Source organism: Chinchilla lanigera, unplaced genomic scaffold, assembly GCF_000276665.1.
Source record: "Chinchilla lanigera isolate Chin_1 unplaced genomic scaffold, ChiLan1.0 scaffold00034, whole genome shotgun sequence".
Taxonomy (NCBI): domain Eukaryota; kingdom Metazoa; phylum Chordata; class Mammalia; order Rodentia; family Chinchillidae; genus Chinchilla; species Chinchilla lanigera.
In genome coordinates, this window is record NW_004955435.1 from 2,223,908 (window position 1) to 2,241,890 (window position 17,983).

Genomic DNA, 17,983 nt, shown 5'->3' on the forward strand with positions numbered 1-17,983 from the left:
TTTTAATTGTGGGGTATTTGTAAGCGCAAGAATATAAAGATCACTGAAACAATGTATGTAAACTTTTGAGTACACTTTATGACTCAAAACTGTTTCCTGGCTTAACTCATGTACTGGAGTCTTCCAGAGAACAGCACGTTGAGTTAAGCCAGCCTGACCAACCTCCTTTGCCTCCTCTGCTGGGACTCTAACTCTTTCCATCACTTTTGAATCACCTTGGCGGTCCGCACGTCAGGCTGCAGATATGGCTTGTGCACGCCACCCGTTTTCTATGCTTCATACTTAGCGATATCTTGGAATTTATAGCTTAGTTTTTTCCTGGGAATACAATGCTACTCAATTTTGGGGGTTTCACACTACAACACTCATCTCTCCAGAAGGCAACTGCAAGAAACTTCTGTGGTTGATGCACAGTATCATGAGCAGACAATAAATAGGACTTCGGAAGTCTCTCAGTGCATAGCATAACTCTGTTAACAGTAAGGACATTGTACAGACATAGCTGATTATCTTCCCTGCTCTACTCATAAAGTGAAACCTTTGTATGAGGGTGAAAGGAAAGAAGTGAATTAGGCTGTTATTGTTTCTTCTACAGTTTAAAGGTCTGAAGTCACAAATGCACATTTAAACACCTGTCCTTGGAGAGAAATTATCATTCAGAATATTCATATCACTGCAAAGTCAGCAAGAAAGGTATTTCATCTCAAATCATGATCTTAACATTACACTTGTCTGTCTCTTACACTGTTCTTTAAAGGACTGTTGATGTCCATAAATTATCTTCGGTGACACTCAGAAAGTGGTTTTTGCAGAAACAACCATTTTCTTTCAACAGCTAACCTTGTTGTGCCTGGTACCTACATGTCCCCCCAGAGCCTCACGGGGTCACAAGTGGGTTTTCTCAGGTGGCTGGATGTAGGGTGTGAGACGCTGGAATGAAGGGTGCCCCGTCCTGGATGTGAGTGGTACTCGCCCGAAGGCAGGTAACTTGGATGAAGTATAAGGGACAGAAAGAGGGCCACTGGCATCACATGCTGCTGCTGCTGCTGCTGCTGCTGCTTCACTGCTGTAATGCCTTCTGCCCACTATGAACGGCTTCTGCTCCGCAGTGCCCCTCTGCCGTGCCACCCTACCTTGAAGCCAGACAACTCTGAACCGAAACGTCTGCAAACTGTGAGCTACAATAGACCTTTTCTCCTTAAAGCTGGATGTTGGGTATTTTGTCTCATCAATGAGAAAACTAAAACACCCTTAAACAGACTCATAGATGCTTTTCTATTGAGATTTCAAATAATGTGTTTTATGACTTTTTAAAGAACAGATTCTGACTCTATTTACAATAATTCATTTCAGATACTTTCCACACTTATTTATTGTCATATTCTGTAGTTTTACTACCGATCAAAGCATTTAACAGTATTCTAGAACTACGATACATAAACTAAAATGCTCAGTGACACCAGTTTTTCTTCATTTGTACTCAAAGGCCTCAAGTGGACCTTGCTGGCAGTGCATAGTATCGGAGCCTCCCTGATTTGTGCAGCAGAAACTTTGGGGACGAAGCCCAGGAATCTAGAGCCTAACAAGATCTCTAGGTTCTAACGTATGCGAAAGTCTGAGGACCGCTGTGTATTGGAATCTGTCCTCACCATCAGGATGCCCACAAGCAAAAATTAACTGCAGTTTAGAAATTTAAAAAGAAAAATTTCCTCAAACATACAAGAATCCTAAGCATAAATCTTCAATCCAAAAATTAATGGTTAATCTAATTTTTGTTATGTGATCAGGCATTTGGTTCCCAGCAGGTTTAAAGATCTTCAGCTACAGAGAGGCAATGACATTTTGATAGTCCTCTAGATAAGAGAAATAAATGTGTGGGGTTTATAGTCAGAGTAACGCTCTAGTGAGAGTCTGGTCTGATGCTTAGGGATAGACGATGAATGGGTAAAGATAGTGAGGAATCTCATTCTAGTCATGCCCTCCTTTCCTAATTTCCCTCTCCACTGTTTGGTCTTCCCCCTCATTTCCTTAGGGAGCTGAGTGATTGATAGCCTAATCCAATGACTGTACTACAGCCGCCTCAACTAGGACTCTTTTCCTTATCATTAGCAGTTAGCCTATGGTTAAATTCACAGCTCACTGCTCGGTACTGCCCCTGAGATTTAAGGGGCTGGCCTTTAGAAAATATTTAACATAAAACTGAAATCTTGACACACTGAGAACTAGTTCTCTGCAAGGCTTCTTTAATTAATCCGATGTATCGTACCATTGTTCTGTATGAAGCTGTGACACAGTGAACTGTTTCTGAAGCTTACGGAGATGTGTAGTCCTAAATTAAACAGCCACGGACGTGTACCTACACTGATTTTTTTCATACAGCAGATATGCATGAATCTGTGAATATTTAAATTCAGGCTCAAAGAGTGACACAATCCTCTCCGTTTTACCTTCATAACAGAACATTTTTTGATTAACTTCAAGCTTGAAATCACTCTTTATGAAAAAACACACACAGAGGAAAGAAATTTAATAATTCATTACCACTACTGCAAAGGTAAGTTTTCTTAATACACTTGTCAGAGTCCTTTGGTTTACAAAGGCTATCACAATTTTCTTAGGAACTGGTACAGATAGTAATTTATTTTCTTAATTTTACACAAAAGAAAAATATGTAAAATTGTAAATAGCCGTAAGTGTTTTAAATGTTCTTTGATTATACCACTTATCTATGGGAAAATAATTGTTTTAAAATATCTGAGAGGATGCAGACCTTGATCTCTGCCTTAAACCTCTGCCCTTGCTACAGCCCACTGATGGCCGTAAGCACCTATGAATATGGCAGCTGAGTCCCAGATGAAAAATTATGCATCTCATAAACTGCTCTTCTGCTGAAATGTCAAGCCAAGGCAGGGCTGTGCCTCAAGCCCGGCACTTGGCATTTTCCTTCTGTCTGCTTTGTTGCCATGAAGCAAACATGAACAGTGAAGACTTGTGTAGGACAGGTAGCAGGCAAGCTTGCTGTCAAGAATCTATTATTAGGGCTCTGATCTCCTGCACAGGCCAAGCGGGCTAAGCAGTGAGAAGCCCAGGCTCCAGGGAAGGCCATATAATGAAAAAGGTGACTTTTTTTTTTGTCAATCTATACTTGAATCTATTTCAATGAGCATCATTTCAATGAGTATATTTTTAAATGGCAAACTTCTCTGAGCAAAGCGTTAATTAATAATGGAAATTATAATTCAGTATCTTTCTTTGATATGCCTACTTTTGACTATTCTGCAAATACTCAAGGTCTTTAATAATTTGATCTGTTAAAGTTGTGATACTCTAGCAATGTTTTTATATATGTGAATAATCAAACAATTTTTGTATTATTTTGGTACACACAGTATAGAAAAAAGTGAGAATAAAATAGAAGGTTTTCATTTTGATTATTCTTTTTGGCATGATTTATCACCACACTTTTTATTCACTTAAATTATATCTTTATCTACAAGGCTATTTTAAACATTTCAGTGTTAAAACTTAAGATGTTATTGATAAAGATGGTTACAATACATAGCTTTAATTGTATGACAGATAGTAGGTGTGTTTTTCTAAAAAGATTTTATGCATCAATGGTCATGTGATTGACACATTAAAAATTAAACCCATTAACAAGTACTTTCTAATAAAAAAACACTGTATTTTGTGTTATAATTGTAATATGTAATGTAAGAATTTAAAGGAAGGCTGCCAAAATCTTCAGTTGCCTGCATGTGTGAAAATAGTTATTTTAAAACAAAATGTTGGGGCTGGGGATTTAGCTCAGCGGCAAAAGTGCCTGCCTGGCAAGCACAAGGTCGTGAGTTCAGTTCCCGGTACCAGAGAAAAACCAAAAAAAAACAAAATGTAACCAACACCTTTGAGTTTAGTGTCTACTATATGTTTTGCAATCCTCTTGATTTTATACAAATATTCATAAATGCATACATTAAAAAAGTTTATTTATAATGGGAGTGGTTTTATTGGATTTGTATTTATGTAGTTTCCAATGTAGAGTCCAAGTTGCTAATCTATTCATGGTACCAACAGTTCAGAGTGTTTTTAAAAAATTAATAAATTATGCAAAGTGGAGTGAACACTTAAAATTCTTTTTAAGTAAATATAATGATACACACTTGTGCAAGTGTACTATACTATATATTTTATACTTACTTCCAGCCCTATACCAGCACAGCACTAGAAATTACTAGCAAAATTCATACTTGTATCTTCTTTTATTGGCAATTAATATGTTCACTTTATAATGAAGACATCTTTAGGAAATTTATAAACGCAAACGTTCAGTAGCCCACACAGCTAGGCTTTAAATTATTTACTTATTTATAGGCTGAGAGAACACTTGTGGACTATGCCATTAAAATTTGTTGAGAAATATATAGACATTTTCTAGACATTCTACAATATTCTATTTACAATTAGCAAATTTGGGTTGAAAAGATGTCATATCTTAAAGGCTTTCTTCAATGAACTATTCAGAAATTAATATAAGTTTATGTCTTAATATTAAATAAACCTAATAATTTGAGGCAAGCATCAAACAGTTAAAATTAAGAATAAGAATGCTCTTCTCGTTAATAAAATAGAAAAAAATTGACAAGCAGAATCACTTAAAACAATTTTTAAGCTTGCTGGAAATGTTACATTGAGCATAGATTATTACTTAAAGTACCTCCTAGAAAGCTGTTCCAGATCTTCTCCCTACGTGTGTGTACACATATATGTTTACATAGGCAGCAAACAGTGTGTGTACAGGACAAAGGCATAATAGTAAATCTAAGAAATGTGTCCACTTCATACTAACAAAAGGCAGTAAAACTACAAGAAACATCAAAACTTCTTCAGATGAGTTTATTCCATTGAAAAACTCTTACTCTTTCTCCTTTTTTAATAAAAAAAGTTATCCTCAAGGAGTCAGTCGAAGGAAAGACATATCCTTAGTTTATGCTATGGCAGACTCATTCTTAGCCAACTTTTATATTTTTACTTTCTATTTTTTATTTTTTTCCGTTTTTTTTTTCTGGTACCGGGAATCGAACTCACGACGTTGCGCTTACCAGGCAGGTGCTGTGCCGCTGAGCTAAATCCCCAGCCCGCCATCTTTTAGAAGGATGTTACCCACAGGGAGGACATCATAGGAAAATGCTACACCACCTCTGAATACCAACTTTGTATGGACAAGCAAGAGCAGTCACAGAGCGGAGGGCTGTACTAACATGCTCTCATTACTTGAAGACAAGGTCACAAAAGGTCAAATTTTTAAACTAAGACAAGAAAGAAAACTGAACTAAACCAGGAAAAATAGTGATTAATTCACTCAAGGATAGAGTTTACAATTCATTATTTGCTGATGAGACTAGGATTTCTTCTAATCAAATATGAAAAAAATCAATGAATTTCTTCTCTGTCTCACGCGCGCGCGCACACACACACACACACACACTCACACTAATTTACTTAAAGAATTAACTGTTATCTGATATGGCAAAGGTTTCTTGCCTGTGTTCTAGACAAAGACAAAAGAGACGGCATGAACTTCCCAGTGTTAAGACTGTACTACCCAAAGAAAAGCAGACAACGGCATCTCTAAAGTCAGTTCTTTAGGCAGAAGCACTTATATGGTGGAAAGCTTAATCTGCAATCCTAGTTGCAGGAAAATATCCCTTAAGAATAGTGAATGAAATTTTGTTGATACTGTTCTCACGATGAAATCACCTAATCTATAAGTCAACGTTTAGGGACCCATATGATGAATACGAATGCTGCCAGGTACTTTTCCCATGGTTGAGACTCGGGTTTTTAAGCATTCTCTTACGAGCACGGTTCATATATCTCAAGCACCTCTCCCTGATTGTAAGCACCTGCAGGGAAGCTGTGGCAAAGGGAATACAGTTTCTAAAACAGCAAGGTTGAAGACAAGGCCTTCGGATGTGATTCTAATTCTCTCTTATTAGAACTTTCAAAGTATAACAAGTAGAACCTATCTTTCTATGGACTTAATGATTTCTTTTATTTAAAAGAAAACTTTCTTAAAAACAATATAACTTTTAAACTTTGTTGAAGTTAGCTATTTGCAAGAAAAATGCATTTATATATTTACATGACCTGTGATATTTACATGACCTGATATGACAAGATATCAATATAATGAATGTGGAATCAACTCCAACCATACCTGTAAAATGTGAAACTGAGAAAGCGCACATCCTCGGTAAACAATGTGAAAGGCCCTTGAGTTATCTGACACTTCACTCAACATGCTCAAGAATGTAGGGTAAGTGTATGTATAAATTCCACATTCTAATACTTAGACATTTGTCTTTCATAGATTTTTTTGAGATAATTCATCCAGAAATCTAATTCATATTGACGATTGCAAACGTAGATTTCAGTCTAAGACATAATAGGAAACTTTCAATCTATACTAAATGTTGGAATATGTCCATTTATAATCTATTTTTAAACAATAGGGGAACTCCACTTAGGCCCTGTAGATCTCCATTAACTATTAACAGCTATTCTTCCAAGCACCAGTCTTGGTGTACACAAGATAATTAGAGAATAAATAGAAACTTAAAAAGAACCTAAGTGGAACAATATTCTTGAGATACAGCAAACAATCACTCTGGGGAAATGATTTACTGTGAAACAATAATGAATTCTTTATTCATACAGTAGCACACGGGGTACATGTGAGTATTCACACTGGATAACAGATTCTCAGCATCGTGAATGAAGCAAAGTCCAAAATGGTCACTTATTTCATCATCAGCACAAACTTTCCTCTGGGAGACAGTATCAGTGCTAACAATAGCTAGAGTGAACTTTAGAGAGATTTCACATAGAAAAAGATTTGGAAAAATACTACCTATAAACTCTTAACAAAACATTAAATAAATAATTTAGTAAGTTTTTCAGAATATTGACAAAATAACTACCCATCAAAAATATGGCACAATGGCCGGGGATATAGCTCAGTGGCAGAAACACCTGCCTGGCAAGCACAAGGTCCTGAGTTCTATTCCTGGTACAAAAAATTTTTTAAAATATGGCATATTAACATAACTGATAAAGAAATCTGATGAAACTTCACTTATCCCAATTATATGCAAAAGATTCTGACATTTTTCTTATTCTTTTTCATTTTCAAAAATATTGATTATACGTCATTAAACTTGATTCCATCATGTACTCAGGATGTGGGAAACAATGTTTGAAAAACATTTCTATAAAATCCAGAATAATTTTCCTTGAAATAACCCAAGTGACATTTTTCAGCTGAGATTCTACCTTCCCAGGGCACACTACTGTCCATAATTAGCTAACGCATCTTAAGAGAACAATGGCGCAAGGTGGCCATTTTTCTATGGCAGGAAAACTAACCCAGGTGCTGCGCTGCTTTTCCATGTAAGCCAAACAAAACCTCTGTTTCAAACAGCAGACATTTTATTCTGAGAAAATAATACAAACTGAATAATGGGCTAGAGACCATATTGAGAAGAGAAATATCCTGCCCTGGCAGTGGAAAGTTATGTATTGTTAGTTAGGTATCCAAACTATTTAGTTTTTGTTTCTTAAAAAATCTATGATTCAAACAGCTCTTTAAGAGAGGGCATTCCAGTGCTGTAAGAGAGCATTTGGAAAGACAACAGCACTGTGCTATGATACTTTTTAATCTTGCAAAAATATCTAGCATAGTTTGTGTTGTTTTCTATATCGAAGCAGAACGTGAAGTTCTGGAAGCCATATTTGATAAAGTAGAAATAGTATTTAGCCATTTTTATATTTTCATCACCCCTAAAATTTGAAACCATTATTATTTAACATAATTTTACTAGGCTGGGTTTTGCTGTAGCTCGTTCTGAAGTCACTTTGTTATGGAATGTGCTTCTTTCTTAAAATATAATCAGAGTATGTTTAAACTGCTTCACAGATTCTATTACCTTTAGACTAAAGCAGGCATTATTTTAAAGGAGAAAAACTGCATCAATTTTGTCATTATGGAGAAAGGCCATTTCCAAAACAGACGTTTAATGTGAAGGAACTTCATACAGAACCTATTAGAAATGACGTACAAGTCCTTAAAAGTATTAGGGACTTTGTGTTGTTTAAAATGAATGTTCCACCTAGGCTTAGCTGAACTTACAGACTAAGTGAATATTTATATATGAATTTATAAATCTTAGAAATAGAGTTTTATGGAAAAGCTAACAGGCCCTGAGGTATAGCTGAACTTGTTTGCAGGTACTACTATAATTTCCTCTGTGTGTATACTTAAAGACTGTGACACAAAAGACTTTTTCTAATGCTGTAATTTCATAGTTTTATTAGACGGAGTTATAGTACAGGGGAATATTCAGAAATTACAGCTTAAATGGGAAAATGTGAATGGTGTTACTTATATAAAATACTACTGCAATAGTTCTTTTATTAATTTTTAATGTGCAGCACCCTCTGTGACCTCCTTTATTCTCCTGCTGTCACTATGGCAGGCTGGAAAAATTGAAACGGACTGACAGAAAAGACAGTGCACGTTCCATCCCAACGCTGGAGTCTCCGGGCTCTTCCTGGGGCACGCGCTTACCCAGGCCACGTTACTCTGCATTACAGTAATAGTCAAGCCCTGTTCGCTAGCTCCTGATAAAAGAGTGGTGGAAGGCTGAGCAGGTGCTGCTTGTCAGCCTTCTTCCTCCTGACGCTGTGGGATGGGGAGCCAATTAAAGGCAGAATATAACCTTTGGCTGCTGTTGTTCTACCACAACTCATGCACATACTTCACACTCTCACAACAGAAGACCTAAGCATGGCTAGAGCTTTATCTGTGTCTGCCTCACCTCTTCCAAAAGCACGTTTGGTCTGACTCAGTAATGATTTGCTGGAACACCGGGGCACCGCTCTGTTACCCCTTTCTCCATCACCAGGGAGACTAATCCCCACCCTAGCACAGTCAAGAACCTCACGGCTTTGTCCTCGCGAGGCCAAGCGCACGTTGTCACAGCAACAGGGTGTGCAGGGCCAAGAGACGGAGTGAGACCTTGGGATGAGGACTTCTGTCTCTTCAAATTCAAGTATTTGAGGATGCGAAAGAATGTGCAAAGGTGTGAGGCCTACCAACGTCTTGTCAGCTGAAGCTCAAATATAATGCTTTATTGGTACACGTGGGACAGTTGAGAACGCAATGTTGTTTGAAGAAAGTCGATTTTAAAATTCTAAGAAGCATAGAAACTAACTCAGAGTATGAAAAAGATATCACAGCCAGGGTGCACGCATTTTCTTCCTAAAGGCTCCGTATTAGCCTTCCTAATAAGTAACAAGATAATCATGACGAGAAGTGCTCAAGAAGTCACAATCAGAGAGAACAGAATTTGTGTAAGGGCCTGTTTTGCTGTTCTTCCACCTTGTACTGAGAGACATAGTAACTCGAGTCTTCGCATTCACTCTATCACACTTTCTGTGACTATGAGGAATAGTGACGAGCAACGTATCAGAATCTGTGATCATGAGAAAAGGGTACTGTTGCTTGCGACGTAATAACGGGTATTTCAGCGACCTGCAAGGAAGCATCGTGCAAGGAGAAGGCGGCACCCACCTGACACTCCTCCGTACGTAGTCTGCTTTCCAAGACCAACTGCCGGCCAGGGCGTGCCATCAGCTTTTAAGCCCATCAGACCTGAAACGGTGTTGGTGGCTGTGACGCCATCTGCACCACCTGTGGAAAACATCACACTTGTCTGCAGTTCTTAAAGAAGCAATTGTTAGAGTCCAATCAAACTTACGTCACCTAGGAAAATGGACACTACTTTCTCTGGAGAACATTTCTCTCCTTAAATGTCTGCATAAATTTAACTCTTACCGTCACACTTAAAAGGCTGGGCGTATTTAAAAATTTTTAATTATCATGACTTCATTTCCTAAATTACAGGTGCATATACCGATGCCAAATGCTTTGTATTCAGGGCTACTCCCCAAGTAATTTACAATCTCTTTGCCAGTCAGGGTGCAATTTCCGCGGAATATAAGATAAACATATGTGATTTGTAAAGTCATGCATCGACTGCATGATTTATGGATTCAACAGATATTGAGTATGGGTTTAAGGCAGTGCACTGCATTCTCTAATATAAAGGAAACAGCAATTTCACAGCTTGGAATCTGATATCTTTCTTTTTTAATCTCTTAAGGGATTGAAATGCTACTGCTGAATTGTTACATTAGGAGATTCATAATTGGGGGGAAGTTTGTTGCAACTGTAGCTTTGTTTCATAACTTTTTAATCTTTGCAAAAGAAGCCTTTGTTGGGAAAAAATAAAAAAGATCTTGTGTTTCTAGGCTAAAATTGAGGGTCTATTTATTACATGAACTCCAAATGTAAATCTTTGAGTTCTTTGTGAGTTCAAGTGCTCAATTTAATACTTTTTCTAAAACATAAACAAAGATATACCCAAGTGCTTGTGGAAAACAATCATACTTCAGTATCTACTTAATGCAGGCCAGTATTTGCACAACTGAGCAACTGATGCAAGTCTAGTTCTTACCTTCCTTTGCAGCTCTTGCGATGCTTACGATATCAGTGACATTTGGGGTCAACTTGGCAAAGAAAGGAACCTGGACAGCTTGCCTAACCCAGCGACAGATGTTCCGCACCAGCTCTGGATCCTGTTCAAATAGGTCAGTTAAATATAGAACATAATTAAAGAATTGTGATCAAAATGTGTACCGCAGCAGTAGCAAAGCTGGGGATGGGCAAGACAAATCCAACTTGACAATGAGCTACATGATATATTTCTCAAATTCCTCCTCAGCATTACACCTAGACTCATTAGGGAACTAAGGTTAACACACTTCAAGTGAACTGCAAATTCATCACATAAAGGTTAAATTCCTCAAGGGAGTATTTGGAAATAAAATTACAAAGAACCAAATGGAAGCGGGTATTTCTCATTTTCAGTCAAGTAATCTCAGGATTGAAACATAAAACTTTTGATGGTAAGTTCAGAAAACATTACGGAATTTCTAGTGACCTCATTGGTTTAAGCCTAATAAAATATATTTGAACTGCAAACTCCCAGGAGAATGATATTCAAGCTGAAGCCAGTTGCTTTCATTATTAGAAGACTTAGAACTGCTGAAATGTATTCAAGAGAAAATATATCTGCAACTTCACCATCAGTCTAAATGTGATATATACTATGTGCTAAAATGGAATAATTCAGCTTGGATTACACATGAGCTGATCAGTAACTTCGGCTTACTTCTGTAAATGTTACCAAGATCTGTGCAGCATTTTCAGCACTCATCTACTTGAAAGAATTGATCAAAATGACAAAAATGAAATAAAATATCAAATGCTCATTTTTAAAAGCAAGGAAGAGACATTTTCTTGTGCCTGTTTCCTGTGATTTTTCAAGCTTTTATTTTCTCACGGGAGAAGTATCATTTAGAGGGCAAACACATATCCTTTCCATTGAAATAACTTAGCTTTAGTAATGTTCTTTGATTTCGACACGTACAATAGTCCTTTTTCCATTACTTTGAGTGCAAAATTTATTCTGACAGGTACTGATAATGTGCTTTGATAAATTACCTTAATATATGCAACAGCAATTCATTATTGAACTTGGTAATATTATCTTAGCAAGTTAAAATGTTTTTTGAATAAAAGAAAAACCCAGGAAAAACACAGACATACATTTAAACTATGAAATAATAGGCAAATATATCATTTGTAATTGGTATTTTTATATGCAAAAAAGTTGCTCTTTGCATTTTAACCCTTTGAGTCCTTTAAGATGAGATTTCTAATGTTATAACCTTTAGAAAGAATCTTTTCACTTAGTTGAACGTGTCCTCATCTGTCATCCTCTATTACTATATGTTATGTGTTTATACGGTAAGATACTGTGATGAGTTAATTAGTGTTGATTATTATCACCTCTATTCAGCAAAACTTAATACTTTAACAAGAAATCTTTGCTTTGGCCTTTTCTCTTTTCAGAACAGTAATTTCTTCATTAAACATAAATATTAAAGAGCACTATATGGAACGCTCTACAGGGCAGACTGTGCATTATGAATAGTAAAATCTGGAGACTTAGCTGTACAAATTCTAGCTCATGAAAATGGAGATCTGCCCCTGCCCATGCAATGTTCATGAAATATTTATAGCTGCTGCATTGGCATTATGAAGGCAGTTGCATCTTTGTGACTTTCATTTCTAAGTTATGAATTTCCATGGGACTTAGCCTAGAAATGACAGTAACTCTAGATGATATAAATTGCATGTACTTTGTGAAAGCACTCTTTAAGGTAGAATTTGACAATAATTTAAAGATCACTTGAATTGTATAATACATGGAAGGCAGTCAGATAGGAATTACCGAAACAAATTTAGGATTTTATTTTGTTTCAGTAGCATGAACACTAATAACCTGATAGTGGCTTCTAAATGGCTTCCAATATTACTGACCACAGTGTCTTTGTAATTTACTTGGAACATGTGCCGGACTTTCTTTGTTGACTTTCAGTAGTTGACTTCTCTGAATAAGTGCTTCTGACTAAGTGTTTAGCAATTTGCAAACCTTTGAAAATTTTTAAATTCTGAAAAACATATGGCTCCTCGGTAACCATTATTTTATTTGCTTGAATCATCTGTCTTTATTTAAGATACAGGTTTTGATTCTCTCACCATGGTTGACCATGCTCACATCTACATTTTATCTTCATATGTACTCAGCTCAGCAACTGACTAATCATGGAAGCCAGCCGAATCACAGTGTGATTACCCGAGAATTTTTTTTTTTTTGGTTTTTTTCTCCGGTACCGGGAACTGAACCCACGACCTTGCGCTTGCCAGGCAGGTGCTTTTGCCGCTGAGCTAAATCCCTAGCCCCTACCTGAGAATTTAAAAATCAATTTTTGACCTGCATTATTGTGAACTGACTTCTTCAAACTGCAAGGTTTCATTTGATAGGTAAAATAGGAAATATTCTGATACAAGAAATGTGGTGAGCATAGTAACATGATAAAAACGAGTATGCACACGTTGAGAATTGAAGGATGGACTGTAACTATTCACATTTTCCTGATTTCTCATTATTTTAATGTAAACATTTAACAACAAACATAACTAACAGAGCTTCTGCACGCTGAGCTCCTCGCTTTCTTGTGATGACATGAGACGGATTAGCCTCTCCTAATGAGTCAGTTTTCAAAATCTTAATGAAACGTGCAAATTCGACACAGCTTCTAATTCTTCCCAAATTTTTCAGACAGGAAATATACAAAAGTGTTATTTTCTCTTAGATAAACTGAGTATTTAATAATTGAGTATTAGCACCTAAACAAGCAAATAAAACACAAACAATTCCAATCTATTTTATTTCCAGGAACTCCCAAAATATTTGTTGTGTCAATGAATGAAGAAAGAATAAAAAATTGACACACATAGTTTCAACTTAATTCTTTATAAACATCAAAATGTACATTATATCTAGATAGGTTCAAGAAAAACCTAGATAGATTTTAGAATCTACTATATCCTAAAAGCATAATATACAAGAAGACTACTTTGCAAACAGAATAGTAATTTTGAAGAGAAATAATGAAAAGGTATGAGAAAAGATTAGAAGGAAAAAATGTAAACAAAGCTTTTGTAAATAAAGAGGGGAAGAGGGGTTACGGGGAGGGGAATGGGAAGAAAGAAGAAGTAAGATGTATCACGTAGAGGTGCTAATCCTCTACAAAGAATGTTATCATTGAGTATATCTAAAATGTACCAATAAAATTTTTAAAATGCAAAAATCATGCAAATTGTAACATTTTAACAAATCTTTTCATGTATCAGCTACATATAAAATCTATCTGGGTCAGTAAGTTTTTATTGGCTCTTTCTATAGGTATCAATAATACCCAACCCTAAGCATGATTTGCAATGGCTCCAGTAGCAGGTGTGTGTATGTGTGTGTGTGTGTGTGTGTGTGCGCACATGTGTGCTTCCTTCAGAGCTTGTTAACTATTTTGTTATTCATGTGAGTGCCAGGATGCTTTCTTGTGATGAAGTTGTGTGCTATTATAAGCAGGGCAACATCGAAGCCTGCCTGCATGCTGGCCCAGGGAAGCCAGCAGTGGTCTTAGAGTACTACATGAGGTGAAGATACCAGAGAAGGCTTGTAAAGTGCTAAAAAGAGGAAAGGAGTAGCCTAGAGACAAATCTGCCCAATTTTAAAACGCTAATGAGGAGCACCCTCGTGTCCACATGCAGTGAACATGCTCTGGAAGAAATTCCTATGGAGGGGCTGGGGATTTATCTTAGCAGCACACTGCCTGCCTGGCAAGCACGAGGTCGTGAGTTCGATTCCCGGTACCGGAAAAAAACAAAAACAAACAACAAACAAACAAAAGAAATTCCTATGGAAACCAAACAGTACAACATCTAAATCCTAAAAACGCAGCACTGAATAGTTTGGTTGTTGCAATAGTTTTCATTGGCACGTTTTGTTTTAAAGCTTAATTTCTAAATTAAGGTCATGAGGTAGTTTTTAATTCTTGCAGCTACTCATGTCTCTGGCTGTACAGTAAGGAGGCTATGTACAATGACCTTCTCTTCTGAGGCCCTTAAGATGACCTCTGCAGTGTAGGGCGAGCATTTCTACCAACTACTTAGCAAGCCGCATCTCACGAGTCTCGTGCTGTCTGCAGAGGAACACGCACGGCACAACGAGGCTGTGAGAATTTCTTGATAAGCTAAATTACAAGTGAAATTTTTGACTTGAAGAAACATTTCTCTCCAATTCACCCGGTAATTTTCACACCGTACAATTCTTTTCAAAATGGATTTCTTAGAAGCTGGCATTTCAATGAATTCACTGAAAAATGTTACCAGTTATAAAATGTTTTCCACTCAGGAACGCCTAAGACTTAAGTCACACGGCAAGATGGGAAGTGGCTAGCATCTTCATTATGTCTGCTTTCCTGATGGAGGAACAAGGGCTCAGATCAACCTGATACCAGGCTCATCTTCTTAATTTTCCTTCCTACTATCATGTTCTAACCATCGTATTCTTTAGCAAAATTTCGCCCTAAAGTGAAACTCAGCTATCAGTTGTAAACTAGAAGTATAAAAGTCTTCTCCCTCATCTATTCCTGCGAGACTAGATATACAGTTAGAAGAGGTAACAGGGATGAATTCATCCTGCTATGTCAACAAAATAGGACGGAAAGGTTTAAGTATTGCAAGTAAAAGTAGCAGTAAATGCAAAAACTGCATGTTGGCATGAATACACTTAAATCAACTTATAATTTAGCAAGTGTCCTCCTGGAATTTCTTTTTCTGACTTGAAAACCCTAACATGTGCACAGACTCTTGGAGAACCTTTGGTAGCTTCCTCTCGAGGTAAACAATAAGTGTAGAAACTCCACTCTTAACTACACATTTCAGAGACAAGAAGGCATATTTCTATTCAAACATTATGCATGAAAATTCATAGCAGCTTTTACAAATAGTTCCAATTTAGAAGCAACCACAATACCCATCAGAATGTGAGGAAATAAAGAACTCACGGCATATCTGTACAATGGAATACTATTCAGCAATAGAAAGGGTTACTAAGCCATGCCACAGCTGCGTATCAATTTTTTTTAATGTGCTTGGGTTAAAAAAATACACAAGCAATATGTGATATACTTGAGTACATTTATATGAAATTCTACCAAAGAAATATTATGCTAACAGACCACAGTGCAGTGGATCCTGTATTGAGGATAGGGATAGGAGAGGATTACTAGGAAGGGCAAAAAGAAATTTTGGGAGCAACGGAAATATTATCTTGACTATAATGTTCACATATGTAGTTATTTCCCAAAGTATGTCAAACTCTACACCTAAACGTGTTCATCCTGTTATAAGCATATCATACTGACACACACTTCATCTGATTTGTAAAAATAATTCTAAGTGTGTTCCTTTCACGTGCATCATTCCCCAAAATCCTTCTTCCCACCTAACCCCATCTCTGAGTCTGATTCCTGGAAGATTCAGCTACTAATATCTACCGTACAAAAGAGTGCCACCTACAGTTTGCTCATTAATAAGGTTGTGTAGCGCAGTCTCGAATATCTTTACAAATGGGGAGACAAGTTATGTACACACCATCACGACACTATCAATAGGTGTTCAGAACTGCTGGCCCGCTGAGCCAAACTGGAGCACAGCAAGTCTCCTAATCACCGCTTAGAACCGCTAAAAAGAGTCCAGCGGGTAATAAAGCAGACGCAGCTGCTTGCAATACTATGTATGGATTCATCCTGGGTAAGGGCAAGTACATATTTAAGTGTATAATAAGGAGTTTTTATTCTTTGTAGACTTCAGGCAACCTGGAGTTTTTATGTCTAAATGCAAAGCATTAGTGTAAACACTGTAACAATTGATATTTTATACATCTATTTGTTTATTCACTTAGCTTACATTTTCTAGTGCTAGAGGTAGAAAACAACCAAAAACAGAAAACCTCAGGATCTTTTAATCCTATATTGGTGTGAGTGATTAACCAACCCAGGGAGGAGGCTAGCATACAACAGGATTCTGCCTGGAGCACCCACCCTGCTGACAGATACATTCAGAATGAAGAGAGTCTAGGGAGGTTGTGCTTCTGTCCTGGGAACTTGGTGAAACTCAAGCAGGAAGGAATTACTGCTGAGGCAGTTTTAAATAACATAGCAGAGAAAACCTCAATCCCTGGGCAATGAACAGTTTCAGCTAAGGAGAACTCATCTATAACAAGTTCATAGTGTTCCTTAAGGAATTTCTCACTAGCTGTACTGTAAGAGCAGGGAAGAAAAATCTAGATCTTTGTTGTTTGTTTTGTCAGCTCTTTGGACTTATTTCTCGCTTTGAGATGAAAATTTGTGCAGATATAGAAAGTATGGTGACTGTGAATGAAAATGTGGCATGAGACAGATCTTACACATGAACTTTTGTGTGATGCTCAGAATCTCTTAACGAAATTCATAGGTATGAGATTTTACTCAAATTTGTGAGCAATGGTGACCCGAACAATCGTTACCAATTTAGTTATATATACTCATCGGGCTGCTTGTAAGAGTGAGCAGGATGAGAGGTCTGTGTGTATGTGTGTACGTGTGGGTATATGTGAAAGGCAGTTCTCTGCTTTAAAATGTTTCACGTGTCAAGAAAAGGGCAGGTCCCTCTATGTGGGGATTTATTACAGGAACACAAGGACGAACAAGGAAGGGGCTATAAGTTTTGTTGAAGAAGACGCCAGTCCTCTGGGGACTCAGGGAAGATGCTGTAAAGATCAGCTTCTCCCTCCATGTTGCTCTCTTACAAATAGCACCACAAAACCACGACGTTAACGAATTTGCTTTTATTTCTTAGCATCTCCTTTTCCATTTCTTCAACTACTCACTCTCTCGCTATATTGCCTTTTTAATTCCCCAACTGAAGTTACATGCTCTTTGCTCTAGAATCTATACGCATCAAAATCAAACCCACAAAGGAGATGTAGTACCAACAATGGTGTTCTTAGTACTCTGGTTGTCCAAGACTGCATTTCCCTTTGTACACTGTGGAGAATTCCTACTGTGTGAGTTGGCGATGGGACACAGGAAGTACCTCTGCTATAGAAGCTTTCCTCCCTACTCTCTTGCAACCTAAAAAAGAGAAGCACAGGATCAATATGCCTAGCTAACTGAAGCTCTAACTGAGAAATCTAATCTCACCACCACAAAAGGGTAAAAGCTTATCTGAGTTGAAGATGGCGTGGTGTCACCTGGCTGGATCCAGGATGGCAGGAGTGGTAGACAGGTGCACCACAGCAGGCTGTGTGTTCGTTGGACAATTTCTGGTACCCATCTCTGGATGCTTTTCATTTATTCCTATTGCTTAAAGCTTCTTATTTCTGTTTTCTTTGATTCTGTAAGACAT

General features: G+C 37.3%; 1 protein-coding gene across 1 annotated transcript in view; it reads right to left on the minus strand.

Moving 5' to 3' along the window:
- The window catches only part of Dpyd (dihydropyrimidine dehydrogenase), a gene marked incomplete at its 5' end in the record, with an annotated part of 793,723 nt that overhangs the window by 216,723 nt on the left and 559,017 nt on the right, over nucleotides 1-17,983 (minus strand). The window contains 2 exons of the mRNA XM_005389092.1: nucleotides 9,632-9,751; nucleotides 10,578-10,698. Coding sequence (XP_005389149.1) covers nucleotides 9,632-9,751; nucleotides 10,578-10,698 — 241 coding nt within the window. The remainder of the gene's footprint in view (nucleotides 1-9,631; nucleotides 9,752-10,577; nucleotides 10,699-17,983) is intronic.